Source organism: Hyperolius riggenbachi, chromosome 5, assembly GCF_040937935.1.
Source record: "Hyperolius riggenbachi isolate aHypRig1 chromosome 5, aHypRig1.pri, whole genome shotgun sequence".
Classification (NCBI taxonomy): domain Eukaryota; kingdom Metazoa; phylum Chordata; class Amphibia; order Anura; family Hyperoliidae; genus Hyperolius; species Hyperolius riggenbachi.
Window position 1 is genome coordinate 396,468,894 of NC_090650.1, and position 18,471 is coordinate 396,487,364.

An 18,471-nucleotide genomic window follows, 5' to 3' on the forward strand; every position below is an offset into this window, starting at 1 on the left:
GTGCGGGCGGAAGTGGTTGGCGTGTGGACTGGAGAATGAGGAGAAGAGTGTTGGCTGCTGCTCCGCCGCCCGGGGGAGGTGAGAGGGGGACGCCGGGGAATGGGCACTCCTGGAGGCACTGCTGAGTTGAGTCTCTCCTGTTCTCTGCCCTGTAGCCTCGCCGCTGTTATGACAATTTCCATCACGTGACCCTGGCAGGTCTCCACTGGAGATGTGATCTAATTACTCCATTAGCATTTCAAATCTGATAAGCCCTGTGCCAAGTTCCAGGCAGAAAATGATTAATAGGGCCCTAGGCAAGATAGCAGTTTTTGCCAACCATTCATGATCATCTGGCATTTTTAGTACTATTTAGTAGGGGCTAGTGTCTACCAGGCCCTAGGCAACTGCCTAGATTTGCTTTGTGGATGATCTGGCTCTGGTTCCATGCCACCTTCGCCGGTTCTGGTCCCATGTCACCTTCGTCACCTTCGCCACCTCTGGTCCCATGTCACCGGTGTTGCACAGGCGCATTCCCATACACTCTGTAGAAATATGCTCGTGAACATTTTCATGTAACATATGGCATAGAGCAAATCGTTAATGTAAAAATGAGTTCTTCTCTTATTACTAGGCTCTTCTACTAGTCACAAATTATTCAGTATGCTGGACTGTATACCGTACTGCGTTCTAACACAGCCCATATACCATGTACTGTGTGCCAACTCAGCCTGTATACCATACTGTGTGCCAACTCAGCCTGTATACCATACCGTGTGCCAACTCAGCCTGTATACCATACCATGTGCCAACTCAGCCTGTATACCATACCGTGTGCCAACTCAGCCTGTATACCATACCGTGTGCCAACTCAGCCTGTATACCATACCGTGTGCCAACTCAGCCTGTATACCATACCGTGTGTCAATTCAGCCTGTATACCATACCGTGTGTCAATTCAGCCTGTATACCATACCGTGTGTCAATTCAGCCTGTATACCATACCGTGTGTCAATTCAGCCTGTATACCATACCGTGTGTCAATTCAGCCTGTATACCATACCGTGTGTCAATTCAGCCTGTATACCATACCGTGTGTCAATTCAGCCTGTATACCATACCGTGTGTCAATTCAGCCTGTATACCATACCGTGTGTCAATTCAGCCTGTATACCATACTGTGTGTCAATTCAGCCTGTATACCATACTGTGTGTCAATTCAGCCTGTATACCATACTGTGTGTCAATTCAGCCTGTATACCATACTGTGTGCCAATTCAGCCTGTATACCATACTGTGTGTCAATTCAGCCTGTATACCATACTGTGTGTCAATTCAGCCTGTATACCATACTGTGTGTCAATTCAGCCTGTATACCATACCGTGTGTCAATTCAGCCTGTATACCATACCGTGTGTCAATTCAGCCTGTATACCATACCGTGTGTCAATTCAGCCTGTATACCATACCGTGTGTCAATTCAGCCTGTATACCATACCGTGTGTCAATTCAGCCTGTATACCATACCGTGTGTCAATTCAGCCTGTATACCATACCGTGTGTCAATTCAGCCTGTATACCATACCGTGTGTCAATTCAGCCTGTATACCATACCGTGTGTCAATTCAGCCTGTATACCATACCGTGTGTCAATTCAGCCTGTATACCATACTGTGTGTCAATTCAGCCTGTATACCATACTTTGTGTCAATTCAGCCTGTATACCATACTGTGTGTCAATTCAGCCTGTATACCATACTGTGTGCCAATTCAGCCTGTATACCATACTGTGTGCCAATTCAGCCTGTATACCATACTGTGTGCCAATTCAGCCTGTATACCATACTGTGTGCCAATTCAGCCTGTATACCATACTGTGTGCCAATTCAGCCTGTATACCATACTGTGTGCCAATTCAGCCTGTATACCATACTGTGTGCCAATTCAGCCTGTATACCATACTGTGTGTCAATTCAGCCTGTATACCATACTGTGTCAATTCAGCCTGTATACCATACTGTGTGTCAATTCAGCCTGTATACCATACTGTGTGTCAATTCAGCCTGTATACCATACTGTGTCAATTCAGCCTGTATACCATTCTGTGTGCCAATCCAGCCTGCAAACCATATTGTATGCCAGTCCAGCCTTTATACCATATACTCTGTGCCAACCCAGCTTGTATATTATTATAATCATACAATAGTGATGGGATTGTAGGAGTTCCTCGTATCATAACAGAACTGGTGTTGCTTTTGCATGATATCCATATCCTTATCTGCAGGGAGAAAGGAGAAAGCATTTTGGATACACAGAGCTCTGACCTGTGACCCTATAGACATTGAAACCCTGCGAAAAGAGGCAGTAAGTGATGGGGGGCTCCTCAGCCAGGAGATTCGCAGAAAAGTTTGGCCCAAACTACTCAGCATCAATATCTACAATCTGCCACCCAAACCAGGTATGTGCCGATTCTTCTTCTAATGCCAGCTACATAACCACCTGTTCCCTTGTCCAAACCAGCTATGTGCTGACTCCTCCCACATACTTATTCCTTCCCTAATCAAAACTGCTGTCTCCTCCCAGATACTCATCCCTGGCCTATCCAAACCAGCTATGTGCTGACTCCTCCCACATACTCATACCTTCCCTAATCAAAACTGCTGTCTGCTGGCTCCTCCCAGATCCTCATCCCTGGCCTATCCAAACCAGCTATGTACTGACTCCTCCCACATACTCATTCCTTCCCTAACCAGAACTGTCTGACTCCTCCCAGATACTAATCCCTCACCTATCCAAGCCAGCTATGTACTGACTCCTCCCACATACCCTCTCCTATCCAAACCAGTTATTTCCTGACTCCTCCTATATACTCATCATGCTCCTATCCAGACTGGCTGTGTGCTGACTCCAGGCTGGCTGTGTGCTGACTCCACACACACATCCATTCATCTATCCAAACCAACCAAGTGCTGACTCCACCCATTTTCTGATAGGGTAGATCCTATCCACAGCAGTTATATGTTGACTGCGCGCCCATACTCATGTAACATGCCTCTATCCAAATTAGGTATCATTGAATGCTGTCACTGTAAAGTTCTGTATAGTATCCAAGCTCTAGTAGTAGTATGATGTCATTGTGCACATCTGGCATGGGGAGATGACAATGTAAAGCATCGGTTCAGCAGCCATGCCTTCCCATCCCAAGTAAGCAGTACCATAACTGTTCTTGCTATTCATGGTAAATCAGCCCATGTGACTGGTATTGTAGTGAAAGTTAGTAGATCATCTTTGTGACATTATGTGTATATTGTGTTGCAGGCTCTGCCATCCGGGTCAATCACCGGGACTATAACCAGGTGGAGATGGATGTACGGCGTTCCCTCAGACGATTCCCTAAAGGTCTGACTTCCTGTGCATGTGATCTGGACTTCCCGTGCATGTGATCTGGTGTTTGGCTTTGTGGAGCACACTTTCCTTTTATATATGATGATTTCTCTTTGTAGGGATGCCAGAAGAGGAGCGTTCAGTGTTACAGGGTCAGCTGACAGATATGATCCTCTATATCCTCCGTAGTAACAGAGAACTGCACTATTACCAGGGCTACCATGATGTCGCTGTCACCCTGCTGCTCACAGTTGGTGTCCGGATGGGAACTGCTATGCTCCAGGCTCTCTCCACCCACCACCTCCGGTACCTGCTAACAGTAACTTGCACAGTGTATTCTGTCAGTGGTCATGTGAGATAAACTGTCAGTAATTAGGGCTCTTAGCACGTCTTGATATGATTAATAGACTTTTTCATGTATAGATGGAGTCTTGTGGGCTTAAAGGACCACTATCACTAAAAAAACAAAAACACAAAAAAAAACATGCGTACACATACAAAAAAAGGACATTTTTTACAAAGTAAAATGAGCTATAAATTATTTTCTCATATGTTGCTGTCATTTACTGTAGGTCAGGCTTTGGACTACTCCATCTCCTCAGGGGATTCTCAGTATCACCTTTTTTCTTTTAAAACATCTATTGGCTCACACGCTGCTCTGGCAGTTAAGCTGAGCAACTGCCATTCAGTAAGTGCTTTTGAAAATAAAGAAAACCCTGAGAATTCCCCCATGAGGAGATGGATTACTCCAAAACCACTCAGATATTTACTAGCCACTGTAAGTGACACCTACATAGGGAATATATATATTTTTTTTCTAGCTAACTTTACTCTAGGTCTAGGAAAAATGTACATTTTATATGTATGTTTAGGGCATTGAAGATAGTATGTGAGGTGAGCCAGAGAAAAGGTGACACCCTAGGACGGCATGGAAGAGTTTACACTTGTCAGTGTGGAAAAAAAAATACCTAACTGAGCCTTCTATCCTCCCTGTAGCTCTTAGTGTCCTCTGTGAACAGCTCCCTGCCAGGAGCTGTGCTTGGATGCCGGAAAGCCACTGGGAGCTGCAGAAAGGTTTAGAAGACGGCACCTGAAGGCTCTGTAAGTATTTTCTGCCTTATAATGCCTTGCAAACCCCCCCAAGGCACTGTCCCCATTATCCCTTAGGCATGCCGGTTAGTTGAGACTTCTGGTTGCCTGAATTCTGGATAACGGGGACTTTGCTCTCTCTGTGTGTGTGTGTGTGTGCCCTCTTTCCTTGAAATTAGACATCCCCTGAAAGTAAGCCTTAGCAGGAATTTCAAGCCTGCTCAAAATATAATCCTTACCCCGAAAGTAAGCCCTAGTGGCAGTAAGGGGATGAAGTAGGGCAACTTTTGTTATTATTGGAGCCGATGGTCTCGCAGGTGGGACCATGGCTCCATCGTTGGACCAATCACTGCACTCACTGCCACTCAGCAAGTGCAGTGATTGGCCCTGCGGTACCCAGTGATTGGGTACTCCTTCCCCATAGGGTGAAGCTTGGGGACACAGTGGCATGGTGCTGGGGGAAAGAAGAGGATGCATGGGGGAATTGGAGGACAAGGGTGACACCAAGAGGACATGAGGAACAGCAGAAGACAAAGCAGGGGACAGAGGGCGGCACAGGAGGAAAAGGGATAGAGGAGGACACAAGTACAGAGGGGTACATCAGAAGGACACTAAAGGTATAAGGAGAACACAGGGGTACACAAGAAGTGGATGCAGTAGAGGAAGAGGCAGCACAGTGTGGAAGTTGATCTGCATTGAAACATGAATCGCCCATAAAAACTGGAAGAGCTGCCATCTAAATTTCAAACTCAGATTCAGAAATGATCACAAATAGAATGCCATGCCATTGAAATACATTACATGTGTGGCAATAACATTGTGAAGGTATTACTACAATACACGTAACGTAGTAAATATATTACACGGTGGCGTAGTGGTTAGCGCTCTCGCCTTGCAGCGCTGGGTCCCTGGTTTGAATCTCAGCCAAGGCTCTATCTGCACAGTTTGCTGTGTGGGTTTCCTCCAGACCCCCAGGTTTCCTCCCACATCCCAAAAACATACTGATAAATTAATTGGCTTCCCCCTAAATTGGCCCTAGACTATGATACATACACTACATGATACATACATAGACATAAGACTGTGGTAAGGATTTAATTGGGAGCCCTTTCCGAGGAACAGTTAAGTGACAAGAATATATACTCTGTACAGCGCTGCGGAAGATGTCGGCGCTATATAAATAACAATAATGGGCTTATAATTCTGGCTTGCATGCATACTGATGCAGTTTGAAATTGGAGCAATCAAATTCACTTCCTGCTGATTTCGATAGGCCCAATCTGCATGCGGGAATTTTTTAGCATCTAATTAACCATCCCTACTTGCTAGTAATGGGTGTGGCTACATTACTGTGCATCTACCAGAAGGGCTTAATGTTTGGTTATGTTGTGTATATAGCATCCCCCATTATCCGCACTGGTGCTATGCGGAGACACGATACATTGTATGAAGCTGTCTTTCTTCTCACAGTGATTTCATGGACCCCACGATGGACAGGACCCGCCACGTCTTGAGCTATTTGATGCCACTTGTACAGTGTGAGAGCGCTCATCTTCATGACTTCCTCCTGCGGTATGTGGAGACCCTCACACTCTGTAACTTGTTATTAAGAGGCTTTTGAGCCATCAGATTAATAATTAAGTAATTAATGGTGTGTTTTACTTGCAAACAAATGTGCATGTTGTATGTACAATAATAACTTTAATCGTCCTTTAAATCCCATAAATTGCTTTAAGCAAACCTGTGAGTGGGGGGCGGGGTTTCACAGCAGTAACTATTAAAGGGCGGTAGACGTAATTCATTTTGCAGTCGCTAATTATTAATGTACTTCCAAGAAGGTCTAAGGTAAATCTAGTCTTTAGCACCCCCATACATCAGGCGATGATGAGCAATTTTGACCAAAAGACAAATCTCTCTCCGATCGATCGAAAAGACATCTGTCAGCTGCCCACACACCTCAGGCCAATTCACAATCGATTTCAATATGAAATCTCTTAGAATCGGCCGCGTCCACCTCCTCGCGGCTGTTCGGTAGTCTATAAATGTGCGTAATTATACATTATCTTTTCTGTGCTGTGTTGCCCGTCCATCTTACGAATTCGCTGCTCTTCCATTAGCATCATACAAGCCACCGGCCCATTCGGAAGATGGACGGGCACCATAACACAGGGCAGGTAATGTATAAGCACAAGCGTACATTTATACACTGGACAAAAAGCACCAGGGGGTTCGTCGCCCGCCCCGAAATCATTCGCCATTACTGCCGTGCACCCAGTGGAGCAAGCTGGCCCTACATCATGCAGCACATCCAATCGATACACATCGGCTATCGGGCATCCACTTGACAGCACCGATTTTCATTCGCTTATAATAATCGAATCGGATAGTCGATCGGCTGCCAAATCGCCTGATGAATGGCCACCTTAACAGTTCTTTAAAACCAAAATAACAATGGTAAATTTCGGGGAAGTACCATTTAGGATCAGTCTTGTAGATGCACTTGTTTGTTTTCACTTCAGGTTCACATTAGTGGCCACATCTGTAGGCGGTTGGTCTACTTATAACGAGGCTAGATCAGTGTTGAGAGTTCTGATCTCCTCATTGATGCTTCTCAATAACACGTTCTTGTGCTTTCAGGTCAGAGGTGGGCGTTATCTTTGCTCTGAGTTGGCTCATTACGTGGTACGGACACGTCCTCAGCGACTTTCACCAAGTTCTTCGCCTCTATGACTTCTTCCTGGCCTCACACCCTCTGATGCCCGTCTACTGTGCAGCGCAGGTAGTGCATGTGCTCCAAGATCAACTAGGCTGAGCAAATCCCTGGTGTCCAGCACTATATAGCCGTCTGAGCTCATGTCCTTCATTATCAGTCTTCAGCAGGTTTACTCCCTGGTGGGCTGTGACCAGTATTGCTTCATTTTTGTACAACAGGAGATATTGGCAGCACTTCCAAATACAGGCTGCATATGGGTTGACCAGCTGCATAGATGTGCAGAGCCCACACACGGGCAGATTACACTTTTTGCATTCAAAACAGATGCAGTAAAGGAGGAAGTTGGCTTCAAGGACAGCCTGTGCACAGATTGCTCAATACTAGACTCTTTCACGACGATGACGCACCTTTGGAAAATGTGTGGACCCTTTATAGCTAGCAGCCTCAGGTTCATACTATGTTTTAACTGTTAGCTAGTGATTAGGTCTCTTCCGTGAGGGCACGTCATCGTTAGGGAAGAATCTAGTATTGAACAATCTGTGCACAGGCTGTCCTTGAAGCCAACAACCTCCTTTACTTAGACTAGGGTTTAGTGCATGGTTTTGCATCTGATCTGTATTTAAGGTGTGTAATTTGTTCCTGGGGGGAGCGGGGTGGCGTGCACTCATCTGTTGGTTTCATTTCAGTTGCAGCCTCATTGGGCGCTGCCAATCTTTTTCCTGTTCTTGTGTAGACCATTTATGGCTAGCAGCCTCAGATTCATGCTGTGTTTTAACTGTTTGCTAGTGGTTAGGTCTCTACCATTTCCCACAAAACAAGTCAGATTGCGTCATAGTTCTAGAATCCATTGGTAGTAAAACGTTAAGTTGGCCATACATTAGATGATCCTGGGAGGTCAGGTAGATGAATTTCAGGTCTGGAAACCCAAGTACTGGTGAGAAAAGGAGACAAAAAGAGTACCAGTAGTGCCAATAGTGTAGTATTTCTGGGAAATGTCAAGAAATAACAATTACTCACAAGCATGGGTTGCTATAGGCAACCACAAATTCGGACATGTGGAGAAAGCCCGTCTCCATGCGGCTATGATGACTCGGTTGGGTTAACCTGGGTCGCGCTCCAGAAAAAACAAAGGACCACTGGATGCAGTTGTAGTCACACTGGTAACCCCTGGGACGGGGAAGGAGGCACCCCAGCTGTGATACAATATGTAGTAAGTGGAGGTAAGTAATAGGAACAGTCTTAGTGTGGTAGTGCAGGTGTCACGCACCTTGTAGTGGCGGAGACCGTTGTGCTGAGGGTAGCAACTCTTGCAGCTTGACACCTGACACCCCTGGAGTGGGAACAGGGGTACCGAGGTGTGCAGGAGGCAGGAGTGCTCGCGGAATCCGAGGGACTGTTGAGCAGGATGAAACCACGGCACTCCTCTGGTCTGAGTCGGGTAGTGCAAGGACTCAGCAACCAGTGTAGACAGAAGCAGGGATACTCTCAGGATAAGCAGAAGTCGGCAGGAAGACAGGTCCTCATACAGGCAGGGTTCGGCAACAGAGCGGGTAATCAGGACTGGCGGAGGTCGGCAACGGAGCAGGTTCTCATACAGGCAGGGTTCGGCAACAGAGCAGGTAATCAGACAGGCAGAGGTCATCAACAAGCGGGCAGTCAGACAGGCCAAGGTCGGGTTCCGGAATAAACAGCAAACAGGCAGACACTGGGTCACGGCACGGGAGTACAACACTAGCTGCAATACTACAGCAAGGAAGCCATGCACTCTCCAGGTTTAAATAGGCCAACTTTGGCGCGCATAGCACGACGCCCCGCGCTGCGCGCGCAGACGCGCACAACGCCCCGCGCTGCGCGCGCAGACGCGCACGTGAACGCGCACGCACGCAAAATGCACGCGCGCAAACGCCCGAACAAGATGCACAGCAGCTGCCCCTGTGCACGCAACACCACACAACGCTCACGCCAGCGCCTCCTGACGCCAGCGTTTACGCCGTGCGATGCAACGCACACTGGTGAGCACCGACAGGTCGCCCCGCCGAGACCCACCAGGACGACCGCCAGCATTCGTGCGTACTGGCCGCCTCCTCTGAACAGGTAACTGACCGTGACAATGCCCTCCCCTAAGGGGCAGCCTCCGGATGCCCTCAGGGGCTGGCTTCTCCGGGAATTCCCTGTGGAACTGATTGACCAGACGGGTGGCATGGATGTTACCTGCTGGTTCCCAGGTGTTTTCCTCTATGCCATATCCTCTCCATTTGATAAGGTACTGGATCTGGTTATATCCTTTCCTGGAGTCCAAGATTGCCTCTACATCAAACTCTTCCTCCCCTTCTACCAAAATCGGTGGTGGTGGATTTGTTCTTCTATCAGAAAAAGGGTCCAGTGTAGTAGGTTTTAGCAGCGCGGAATGGAATACCGGGTGTATCTTCAAACTATCAGGGAGATCCAATTCATACGCCACCTGTCCAATTCTTCTTTTGATGAGAAATGGGCCAACAAACTTAGGACCCAATTTCTTGGAAGGGCAGGTCAGTTTGAGATTCATGGTAGATAGCCAGACCGAGTCCCCCACTTTGAAATCCGGATTGTCCCTCCTGTGACGATCAGCCTTCCTCTTGTAGCTTTCCTGTGCTTGGGACATGGTTTGTTGCAAAATCAGATTATTGTCATGTAATGTTTTGATCAGGTTGTCGGAAGCAGGTACTGATGTTTCTGGAAGAGTATTTGGCAGGAATGATGGATGGAACCCATAATTAGCAAAGAACGGAGATTGTTGTGTGCTTGAGTGAACAGAGTTATTATAGGCGAATTCAGCTAATGGCAGAAGCTGGACCCAGTTATCTTGTGCTGATGATAGGAAACATCTCAAATACTGTTCTAATGTTTGATTGGTGCGTTCTGTCTGACCGTTTGACTGTGGATGATAAGCAGATGAAAATTGTAATTGAATGTCCAAGGATTCGCACAAAGCCTTCCAGAATCGGGATGTAAACTGTGTCCCTCTGTCTGAGACAATGTCAGCTGGAACCCCATGAAGGCGTACAATCTCCTTTATAAAGGTCTTGGCCGTTACTTGTGCTGAGGGAATACCCTTCATGGGTAAGAAGTGTGCCATTTTAGACAGTCGGTCTACCACAACGAAGATGGTGTTGTGCCCTTCCGATCCCGGTAACTCTACAATAAAGTCCATAGATATGGAGTACCAAGGCCTGGGTGGCACCGACAGTGGGTTGAGTAATCCCCAAGGCTTAAACTTCGACCCTTTAAATCGGCAGCAAATGGGGCAGGAAGTCACATATGACTTACAGTCTCTTCTGAGTTTGGGCCACCAGAACGAGCGTTGTAACAGATCTAGAGTCTTCGTTACACCAAAGTGACCTGCTAACTTGTGGTCGTGACAAGATTCGAGTACTACGGGGCGCAAATCTTCTGGTACAAACATCTTGTTGCCATACCACCACAGGCCCCCCTTTTCTTCCAGAGAATCCCTGATGGATTCTGGTGGATTGATTGATGCCTGACGGATTTGACCGATCAGGACTGGCTGAATAATCAGGAAATTGTGATCAGACAGAATTGTGTCAGGTGTGCTTGGGTTCTCATCCTCTGGAAACATCCGAGATAGGGCGTCCGGTTTTATGTTCTTTGATCCGGGTCTGTAGGTAATGTGAAATGAAAATCTCGAAAAGAAAAGAGCCCACCTGGCCTGCCTTGGATTCAGCCTTTTTGCGGTGTTCAGATATTCAAGGTTACGGTGGTCCGTGAAGATGAGTATAGGCTGAGCTGCGCCTTCCCGGAGGTATCTCCACTCTTCCAATGCCACCTTGATAGCCAGCAATTCTCTATCCCCTACATCGTAGTTTTTCTCTGCCTCCGAAAGCTTCCTTGAATAGAACGCCACTGGATGAAGTAAAGCCTTGATTCCTTGTCTTTGTGATAGCACAGCCCCTACCGCAGAATCGGATGCATCCACTTCTAATACAAAGGCCAGTGCCGGATCCGGATGTCTAAGAACGGGAGCGGATGTGAAGTGTTGTTTTAGTTTATCAAATGCTGCCTGGGCCTCCTTATTCCACATGAAATGACTGTTCTGACGTGTGAGTTGAGTGATGGGCAAAATTATTGCGGAAAAGTTTTTAATAAATCTGCGGTAGAAGTTGGCAAACCCCACAAACCTTTGCACTGCCTTCCTGTTAGAAGGAGCTGGCCAGTCCAGAATTGCCCGAATTTTCTGTGGGTCCATAGTAAATCCTTCATCAGAAATAATAAGCCCCAGGAACTGTATGACCGTCTTCTCGAACTCACACTTCTCTGCCTTGACGAATAGGTTATTTTGTCTGAGACGAGCCAGTACCTGACAAACCTGATTGCGATGATCCTCCAATGATACTGAGAAGACTAATATGTTGTCTAAATAGACTATGATAAATTGATCAATAAAGTCTTTCAGGACGTCATTGATGAAGTACTGGAATGTCGCCGGGGCGTTGCAGAGCCCAAATGGCATTACCCGGTATTCGAAGTGTCCGTACCGAGATCTGAAAGCAGTCTTCCATTCATCTCCAGCTCTTATTTTGACCAAGTTATAGGCCCCCCTTAAGTCTAGTTTAGAAAAAATCCTGGCTTCACGGAGTTTCTGGAAGAGTTCCGGGACTAGAGGCAGCGGATAGCGATTCTTGATGGTTACTTTATTAAGTTCTCGGTAATCTATGCAGGGTCTTAGAGTTTTGTCTTTCTTCTGTACAAAAAAAATTCCTGCTCCAGCTGGAGAGATGGATGGACGGATAAACCCTTTCCTGAGATTTTCTTCAATGTATTGCTTGAGGGTTTCTTGTTCAGGGTCAGAGAGAGGAAACATACGCCCAAACGGAATCTTGGCTCCCGGGACTAGATCAATCGGGCAGTCATACGGCCGGTGAGGTGGTAAACAATCCGCCCCTTTTTTATCGAAGACATCAAGATATTCATGGTACTGTGATGGAACAATTTCTAGAAGTGCTTTTGATGTGCATAGTAATGGGCCGGAAGTAACTGGACTGACGGATGAACAGCAACTCCCACAGTAAATTGAGTTGAAAGAGACAGCACCTGTGGTCCAATTGATAAGTGGGTTGTGTGCTTGCAGCCAGGGCAGTCCTAGGATTACTGGAAACATTGGAGAAGCCAGAAGATCGAACTTAAGCAGTTCTTGGTGGGTTTCAAGGATCAGGGCATTGGTAGGAATAGTTTCCATGGTGACCGGCCCTGAGCAGACAGTTGATCCATCCGCTATATGGATGTGGAGTGGTTCCTTGCGAGGTTGTATTGGAAACTGATGATGGGTGGCAAATGCAATGTCCATGAAACAACTGCAGGCTCCGGAGTCGATGATAGCAGTGGTTCTAATGATTCTTCCTGGAAACTGAAACGAGATAGGAATGGTCAGGTGATTAGTCATCTTTTGGGAGTAGCTAGAGGGTACACTTCTAGATGAGAGTTCCTTACCGGTGGGTCGAACTGGGCAGGTCCTGATCATGTGGCCAGCAGTTCCACAATAGAAGCATAGGTTCCCCTGTCTCCTTCTGTTCCTCTCTTCTGTTGATAGGGGGGAGCGCATGACACCCAACTGCATTGGTTCTTCCTGATCCCCTATTGCAGTAGGAACTGTGGTTGAGGCAGAAGGAAAGGTAGGTACCCAAGATGCACGGGAGGAACTGCCTGCCGCTCTTTCCATCTGGCGTTCCCGCAACCGTCGGTCAATTTGGATTGCCAGGTCAATCAGGCCATCAAGGGTAGCTGGTACTCCCACCCGGGCTAGTTCGTCCTTCAGAGCTTCAGAAAGTCCGAGGCGGAACTGGTGTTTTAATGCACCCTCGTTCCAGTCAGTGTCAGCTGACCATCTGCGGAATTCAGATGTGTAGTCCTCTACCGGTCTCCGACCCTGGCGAAGGTTCCTTAGTCCCAATTCAGCTGTAACTTGTCGCTGCGGGTCGTCATACACGGCAGCCATGTGGGTAAAAAAGGTTTCCGTTGATGCCAGAACGGGGTTCTTCTGGTCCATCAGCCTGTGGGCCCAGGTTTGAGGATCTCCTTGTAACAACGAGATGACGTAACCCACCTTGGTTTCTTCATGAGAGAATGTGCGTGGTTGAAGCGAGAAATATAGCTGACAGGCATGTTTAAAAGCCTGAAACTTGGATCTGTCTCCTGAAAATCGTTCCGGCGTGGGAACCCGTGGTTCGGGGGCTACTAGAACAGGTGCGGGAGCAAGGTTGCTAGTTGCCGGAAGTTGTATGGGTGGTGCTGCGGCAGGGGCAGACGGCTGACTAGGTGCAGCTGCTGAGATGACGTCCATGCGACCTTCCAGCCGTTGGTGACCTGCTTGAAGATCCTTAATGGCATCTGTTAGGGTAGCCATCTGATTGCAGAGGGTGGTTAGTACGGTTGCTACCTCAGCGGTCTCCATTGTTGGCTGTAGTATTATGTCACGCACCTTGTAGTGGCGGAGACCGTTGTGCTGAGGGTAGCAACTCTTGCAGCTTGACACCTGACACCCATGGAGTGGGAACAGGGGTACCGAGGTGTGCAGGAGACAGGAGTGCTCGCGGAATCCGAGGGACTGTTGAGCAGGATGAAACCACGGCACTCCTCTGGTCTGAGTCGGGTAGTGCAAGGACTCAGCAACCAGTGTAGACAGAAGCAGGGATACTCTCAGGATAAGCAGAAGTCGGCAGGAAGACAGGTCCTCATACAGGCAGGGTTCGGCAACAGAGCGGGTAATCAGGACTGGCGGAGGTCGGCAACGGAGCAGGTTCTCATACAGGCAGGGTTCGGCAACAGAGCGGGTAGTCAGACAGGCAGAGGTCATCAACAAGCGGGCAGTCAGACAGGCCAAGGTCGGGTTCCGGAATAAACAGCAAACAGGCAGACACTGGGTCACGGCACGGGAGTACAACACTAGCTGCAATACTACAGCAAGGAAGCCATGCACTCTCCAGGTTTAAATAGGCCAACTTTGGCGCGCATAGCACGACGCACCGCGCGCATGCGCACAACGCCCCGCGCTGCGCGCGCATGCGCAGACGCGCATGTGAACACGCACGCGCGCAAACGCCCGCGCGCACAAACGCCAGAACAAGATGCACAGCAGCCGCCTCTGTGCACGCAACGCCACACAACGCTCACGCCAGCGCCTCCTGACGCCAACGTTTACGCCGTGCGATGCAACGCACACTGAGCACCGACAGGTCGCCCCGCCGAGACCCACCAGGACGACCGCCAGCATTCGTGCGTACTGGCCGCCTCCTCTGAACAGGTAACTGACCGTGACAGCAGGTCACAGGAAATCCCTTCACAAGTGGAGTGGATAAACTTTTGCCTGTAAAGAAGGGGAGACCCGGAGCCCTTATGGTGCAGTATTGTTAGAATGCGTGTGATACAGAATGTTGTGGGTAATGATACTCACAATCTTGCAACCACCGAAAGTGCATGCGGAAATAAAACCGTTCCCGCTCAGTATCCCAGAACCTTCTGTACCTGGGTGGTCACTCTCCTCCAAGTTGTAAGGGTGAACAGTTTTACCTTGTCATAAGCGGTTAAGATTTTTATTGTTAGACACCAATAAAAAAACAACGCGTTTCACAGGACCCGCCCGCTTCCTCAGGTCAGTATGAGACAGTGTCTGAGCTGTGTATCTCCGTTTCAGAGTACCAAATCAATTACCATCAGAAAGGGATCTATTACCTGCCCACACACAGCAGACAGATTTTCCAATAGATTGCATAAATGTTCTTGGAAATCATCCTAGCACCGCTACTTGCCCCTTGTAATGTGTCCCCCAAAAGGACGAATGAACAAAGGGACAGTGACAGACTTGTGAGTCACTTACAGCCTGGAAAGCTGGGAGACCAGCAGACGCCTGCAGGTGCCCTGAAGATCTTTGGGACAGCAGCAGACCAGCAGGCGATTACTAGTCTGCAGTCTCCAGCAGGAGAGCCGTGGTGGTGATTGCAGTGACTGGTGGGCAGCAGGAGATCTTGGTGAGTGGGTAGAAAGGGAGACCAGCCTGATGATCCCTTAATGTTGCCATTGAAGAACTGGTTGAATTTTATTGTGGATGGCACTTCTTTGTCCCATATTCACAATGTAGTTTCGCAGTGATCCTGTACCAAATATTTATTGGCTTTTGCACCTGCTACCTGGCATGAATTTCTTAGTGATGTCTCATTCCTGCTTGGAGATGGATGTGGCGAGAAGGTCAGGAACGTTAGTCAGGTTATTTGTTTTGCCTCTTGCAGATGGTGCTGATGAGAGAGGAGGAGATCCTAAATTGTGAATGTGACATGCCTTTTGTCCACCAACTCCTCTCCAAGATCCCTTCAAACTTCCCCTATGAAACCCTAATCTCCCGCACCCACTCCCTCTTCCAGAAGCACCCACCAGCTGATGTGGAGAGACAGGCCTCGCTTCAGAGGCTGAAGAGGTAAGTGGGATGTGACTGCATGCAGGTGAGGTATACCAAGAGGGGTGAGAGGGGAGAGAGAGACCGACCACATAGTGGCAGTAGTAAAAATGTTTTGGAGCACATCACCAACATACTGTATTACGCAGCGCTGTACAATACATAAGATTACATACCCTGATAACAGGGGTGACCGACAGCACAATACAGGTAATAAGTAAGAAGATACACAATACAGGAAGTAATACAATACCAGAGCATATACTGGAGTGGTAGTTCCAATAATACAAGTTCACATTACTCTGGATGGAGTGTGCCATCAAGTATGATATACAAGGAGAGAGGGCCCTGCCAAAGTCCTTCAATCTCGAGGGAAGGGGTGGCGAAACAAAAGAAGGGGGGCTGCATCGAGAGGTTCTCGGCAGAGAGAGTTAGGGCAACGTCGATGTGGGGTAGTCCTTGAAAATGTGAGTTCTGAGGGCTTGTTTGAAGGAGGGGGAATGCCTGATGGGCAGTGGGAGTGAGTTCCACAGGATGGGGACAGCTCTAGTGAAGTCCTGTAGTCGTGCATGGGTGTGCGAGATGCGCAGGGTGGTTAGGAGGAGGTTGTTGGAGGAACGAAGTGGGCGGCCAGGTGTGTATCTGCTGGCCAAGACAGAAATGTAGGTGGGCAGGACTTGTGTATAGATATGTTGGACAAACATAGGATGTTGAAGCTGATTCTGAACCATATTGGAAGCCAGCAAAGGGATTTGCATAGGGGAGTCATGGAGACGGAACAGTGGGATGAGCAGATTAGTATGACTGCTGCTTTCATGATGGATTGTAAGGGGGGAAATGCGGTTCTGATGAAGGCCTGACATAATATAGGAAATTGTGTTACAGTTCTGTGTTTAACCCAAGTTTAGAAATAGACCACCTTCTAATTGCCCTTTTCTTGTATGTTGCAGCATCTCGGCAGCCTCCTTCCATTCCCTGCTGATCTCTACCTCCCAGCAGCGTCCAGATTTTGTGCTTCGTCAGCAGAATTCCTCAGACTCCAATGCGCTGCCTGTTGTCCGCTCTCAGAATACTCTGGTGAAAGTAGCGGTCTGGGGCCTCTCTGCCTCCCTGGGTGCTGCAGCCCTGGCAGTTACTCAGACTGCTTTGGAATGGGGTCCTGAGTTGCTGCTGGGACTTTTCTGACATTTTACGAGTTACCTGTGTATGTGCACTTTGTACAGAACATTTCTGCCTGTGGATACATAAGCTGCATAGTCTGTGTGGTACAGACAAAGAATGACCTGTAAGAATGGGGGTTGTGACCAAAGGGTGGGAGGAGAGTGGCTTGTGGGTGTGGATTAAAAGGACCAGTGGTGGTGAAGATAAAGGAATTGTAGATAATCGGGGGGGGGGGGGGGGGGGGGGGGGAGATCTCTCCTGATCTGTAGCTATAGCTGTAACTGCCCTTGATGCATCCCCTGGTAAATCCTGGACTGGCATCTTCCATGTGTCCTAGTTTGTTGCCTTCCTTCTACTGTAGGTCCTCCTTTACAAAGAAAAACAGAAGTTTGCCTTCTTAAAACAGAAGGTATTTGTGATTATTCAATATTGGAGTGAGTATATATCTCCCACAATGCATTACTGAATATGCAAATCATCCTTTGTTATTCCTGTAAGATAACCACGCTCCAGAATCGCTAGAATGCAACGATGGGTCAGCTTGTTAATTTGTACAGAGCCACAATAATCCAACATGCATACAGACAGTTTCGGATTGGTTGATCCTCACCACGGAAACAAATGATGATTTCCATTTTCAGCAGTGATGCATCGTGGGAGATCTCATATGCTCACTCCAATCTGATAATCACAAATACCTTCTGTTTTAAAGAGAACCCGAGGCGGGTTCTGAGAGTAAAATCCCCATGCAGAGGCTGGGTCTGTCTATAGAGCCCAGCCTCTGTTGCTATATAGATCCGCCCTAAGCCCTCCCTGCGCTCTGATTCCCCCCACAAAACACAGTCGCGCTGCTGACACGCAGCTTGTCTGTGTTTACCTCTCTTCTGTCAGGCTCGCCGCTTTCCGCCTCCTCCATCGCTCCGGACCCCGCCCACCTCCCTTCCCTCGCCGCTGATTGGAGGGAAGGGACGCGGGCGGGACTGGAGCGATGCAGGAGGCGGGGGGAGCAGCCGAGACTGACAGAGGAGAGGTAAACACAGCGCACAGCGCGGCTGTGAGTTATGGGGGGATTACAGAGCGCAGGGGGGGCTTAGGAGCGATCTATATAGCAACAGAGGCTAGGCTCTATAGACAGACCCAGCCTCTGTATGGGGATTTCATTCCCAGAACCCCGCCTCAGGTTCTCTTTAAAGGAGAACTGTAGTGAGAGGTATATGGAGGCTGCCATATTTATTGCCATTTAAGCAATACCAGTTGCCTGGCTGTCCTGCTGATCCTCTGCCTCTAATACTTTCAGCCATAGACCCTGAACACCCATGCAGCAGATCAGGTGTTTCTGACATTTTTGACAGATCTGACAAGATTAGGTGCATGTTTGTTTCTAGTGTGATTCAGACACTTCTTCGGCCAAATAGATCAGCAGGGCTGCCAGGCATACTGGTATTGCTTAACAGGAAATTACATGTCCCCAGCCAGTGTTGGACTCACCTCCGTACCGAGTTCAACTCAGTCTGTTGTCCGCTCTCTGCCTCCTGCTTCCAATAGCCGCCTACAGCACCGCTAGATGCAGCATCCTGTATGTTTCCTGTATGTCATGTGACATACAGGTTTCTGTATGTCACATGACATACAGGAAGCAGTGTGATGCTGCATCTAGCGGTGCTGTAAGCGGCTATTGAAAGGCGGAGAGCGGAGGACAGTGTTG

The 18,471-nt window shown here is 48.2% G+C and overlaps 1 protein-coding gene across 2 annotated transcripts; it reads left to right on the plus strand.

Annotated features, from left to right (window-relative positions):
- The first annotated feature begins 17 nt into the window (after positions 1-17).
- Positions 18-16,958, plus strand: LOC137519114 (TBC1 domain family member 20-like). 2 transcript variants are annotated; one of them, XM_068237857.1, is made up of 8 exons: positions 18-78; positions 2,264-2,437; positions 3,298-3,378; positions 3,483-3,669; positions 5,923-6,024; positions 7,090-7,231; positions 15,442-15,626; positions 16,556-16,958. In XM_068237857.1, the coding sequence occupies exons 1-8, from the start codon at positions 36-38 to the stop codon at positions 16,788-16,790; spliced, it is 1,149 nt and encodes a 382-aa protein (XP_068093958.1). In that variant the 5' UTR covers positions 18-35; the 3' UTR covers positions 16,791-16,958. The 2 variants fall into 2 exon arrangements, with proteins under 2 accessions (XP_068093958.1, XP_068093959.1); XM_068237858.1 differs by lacking the exon at positions 15,442-15,626.
- Positions 16,959-18,471: the final 1,513 nt, after the last annotated feature.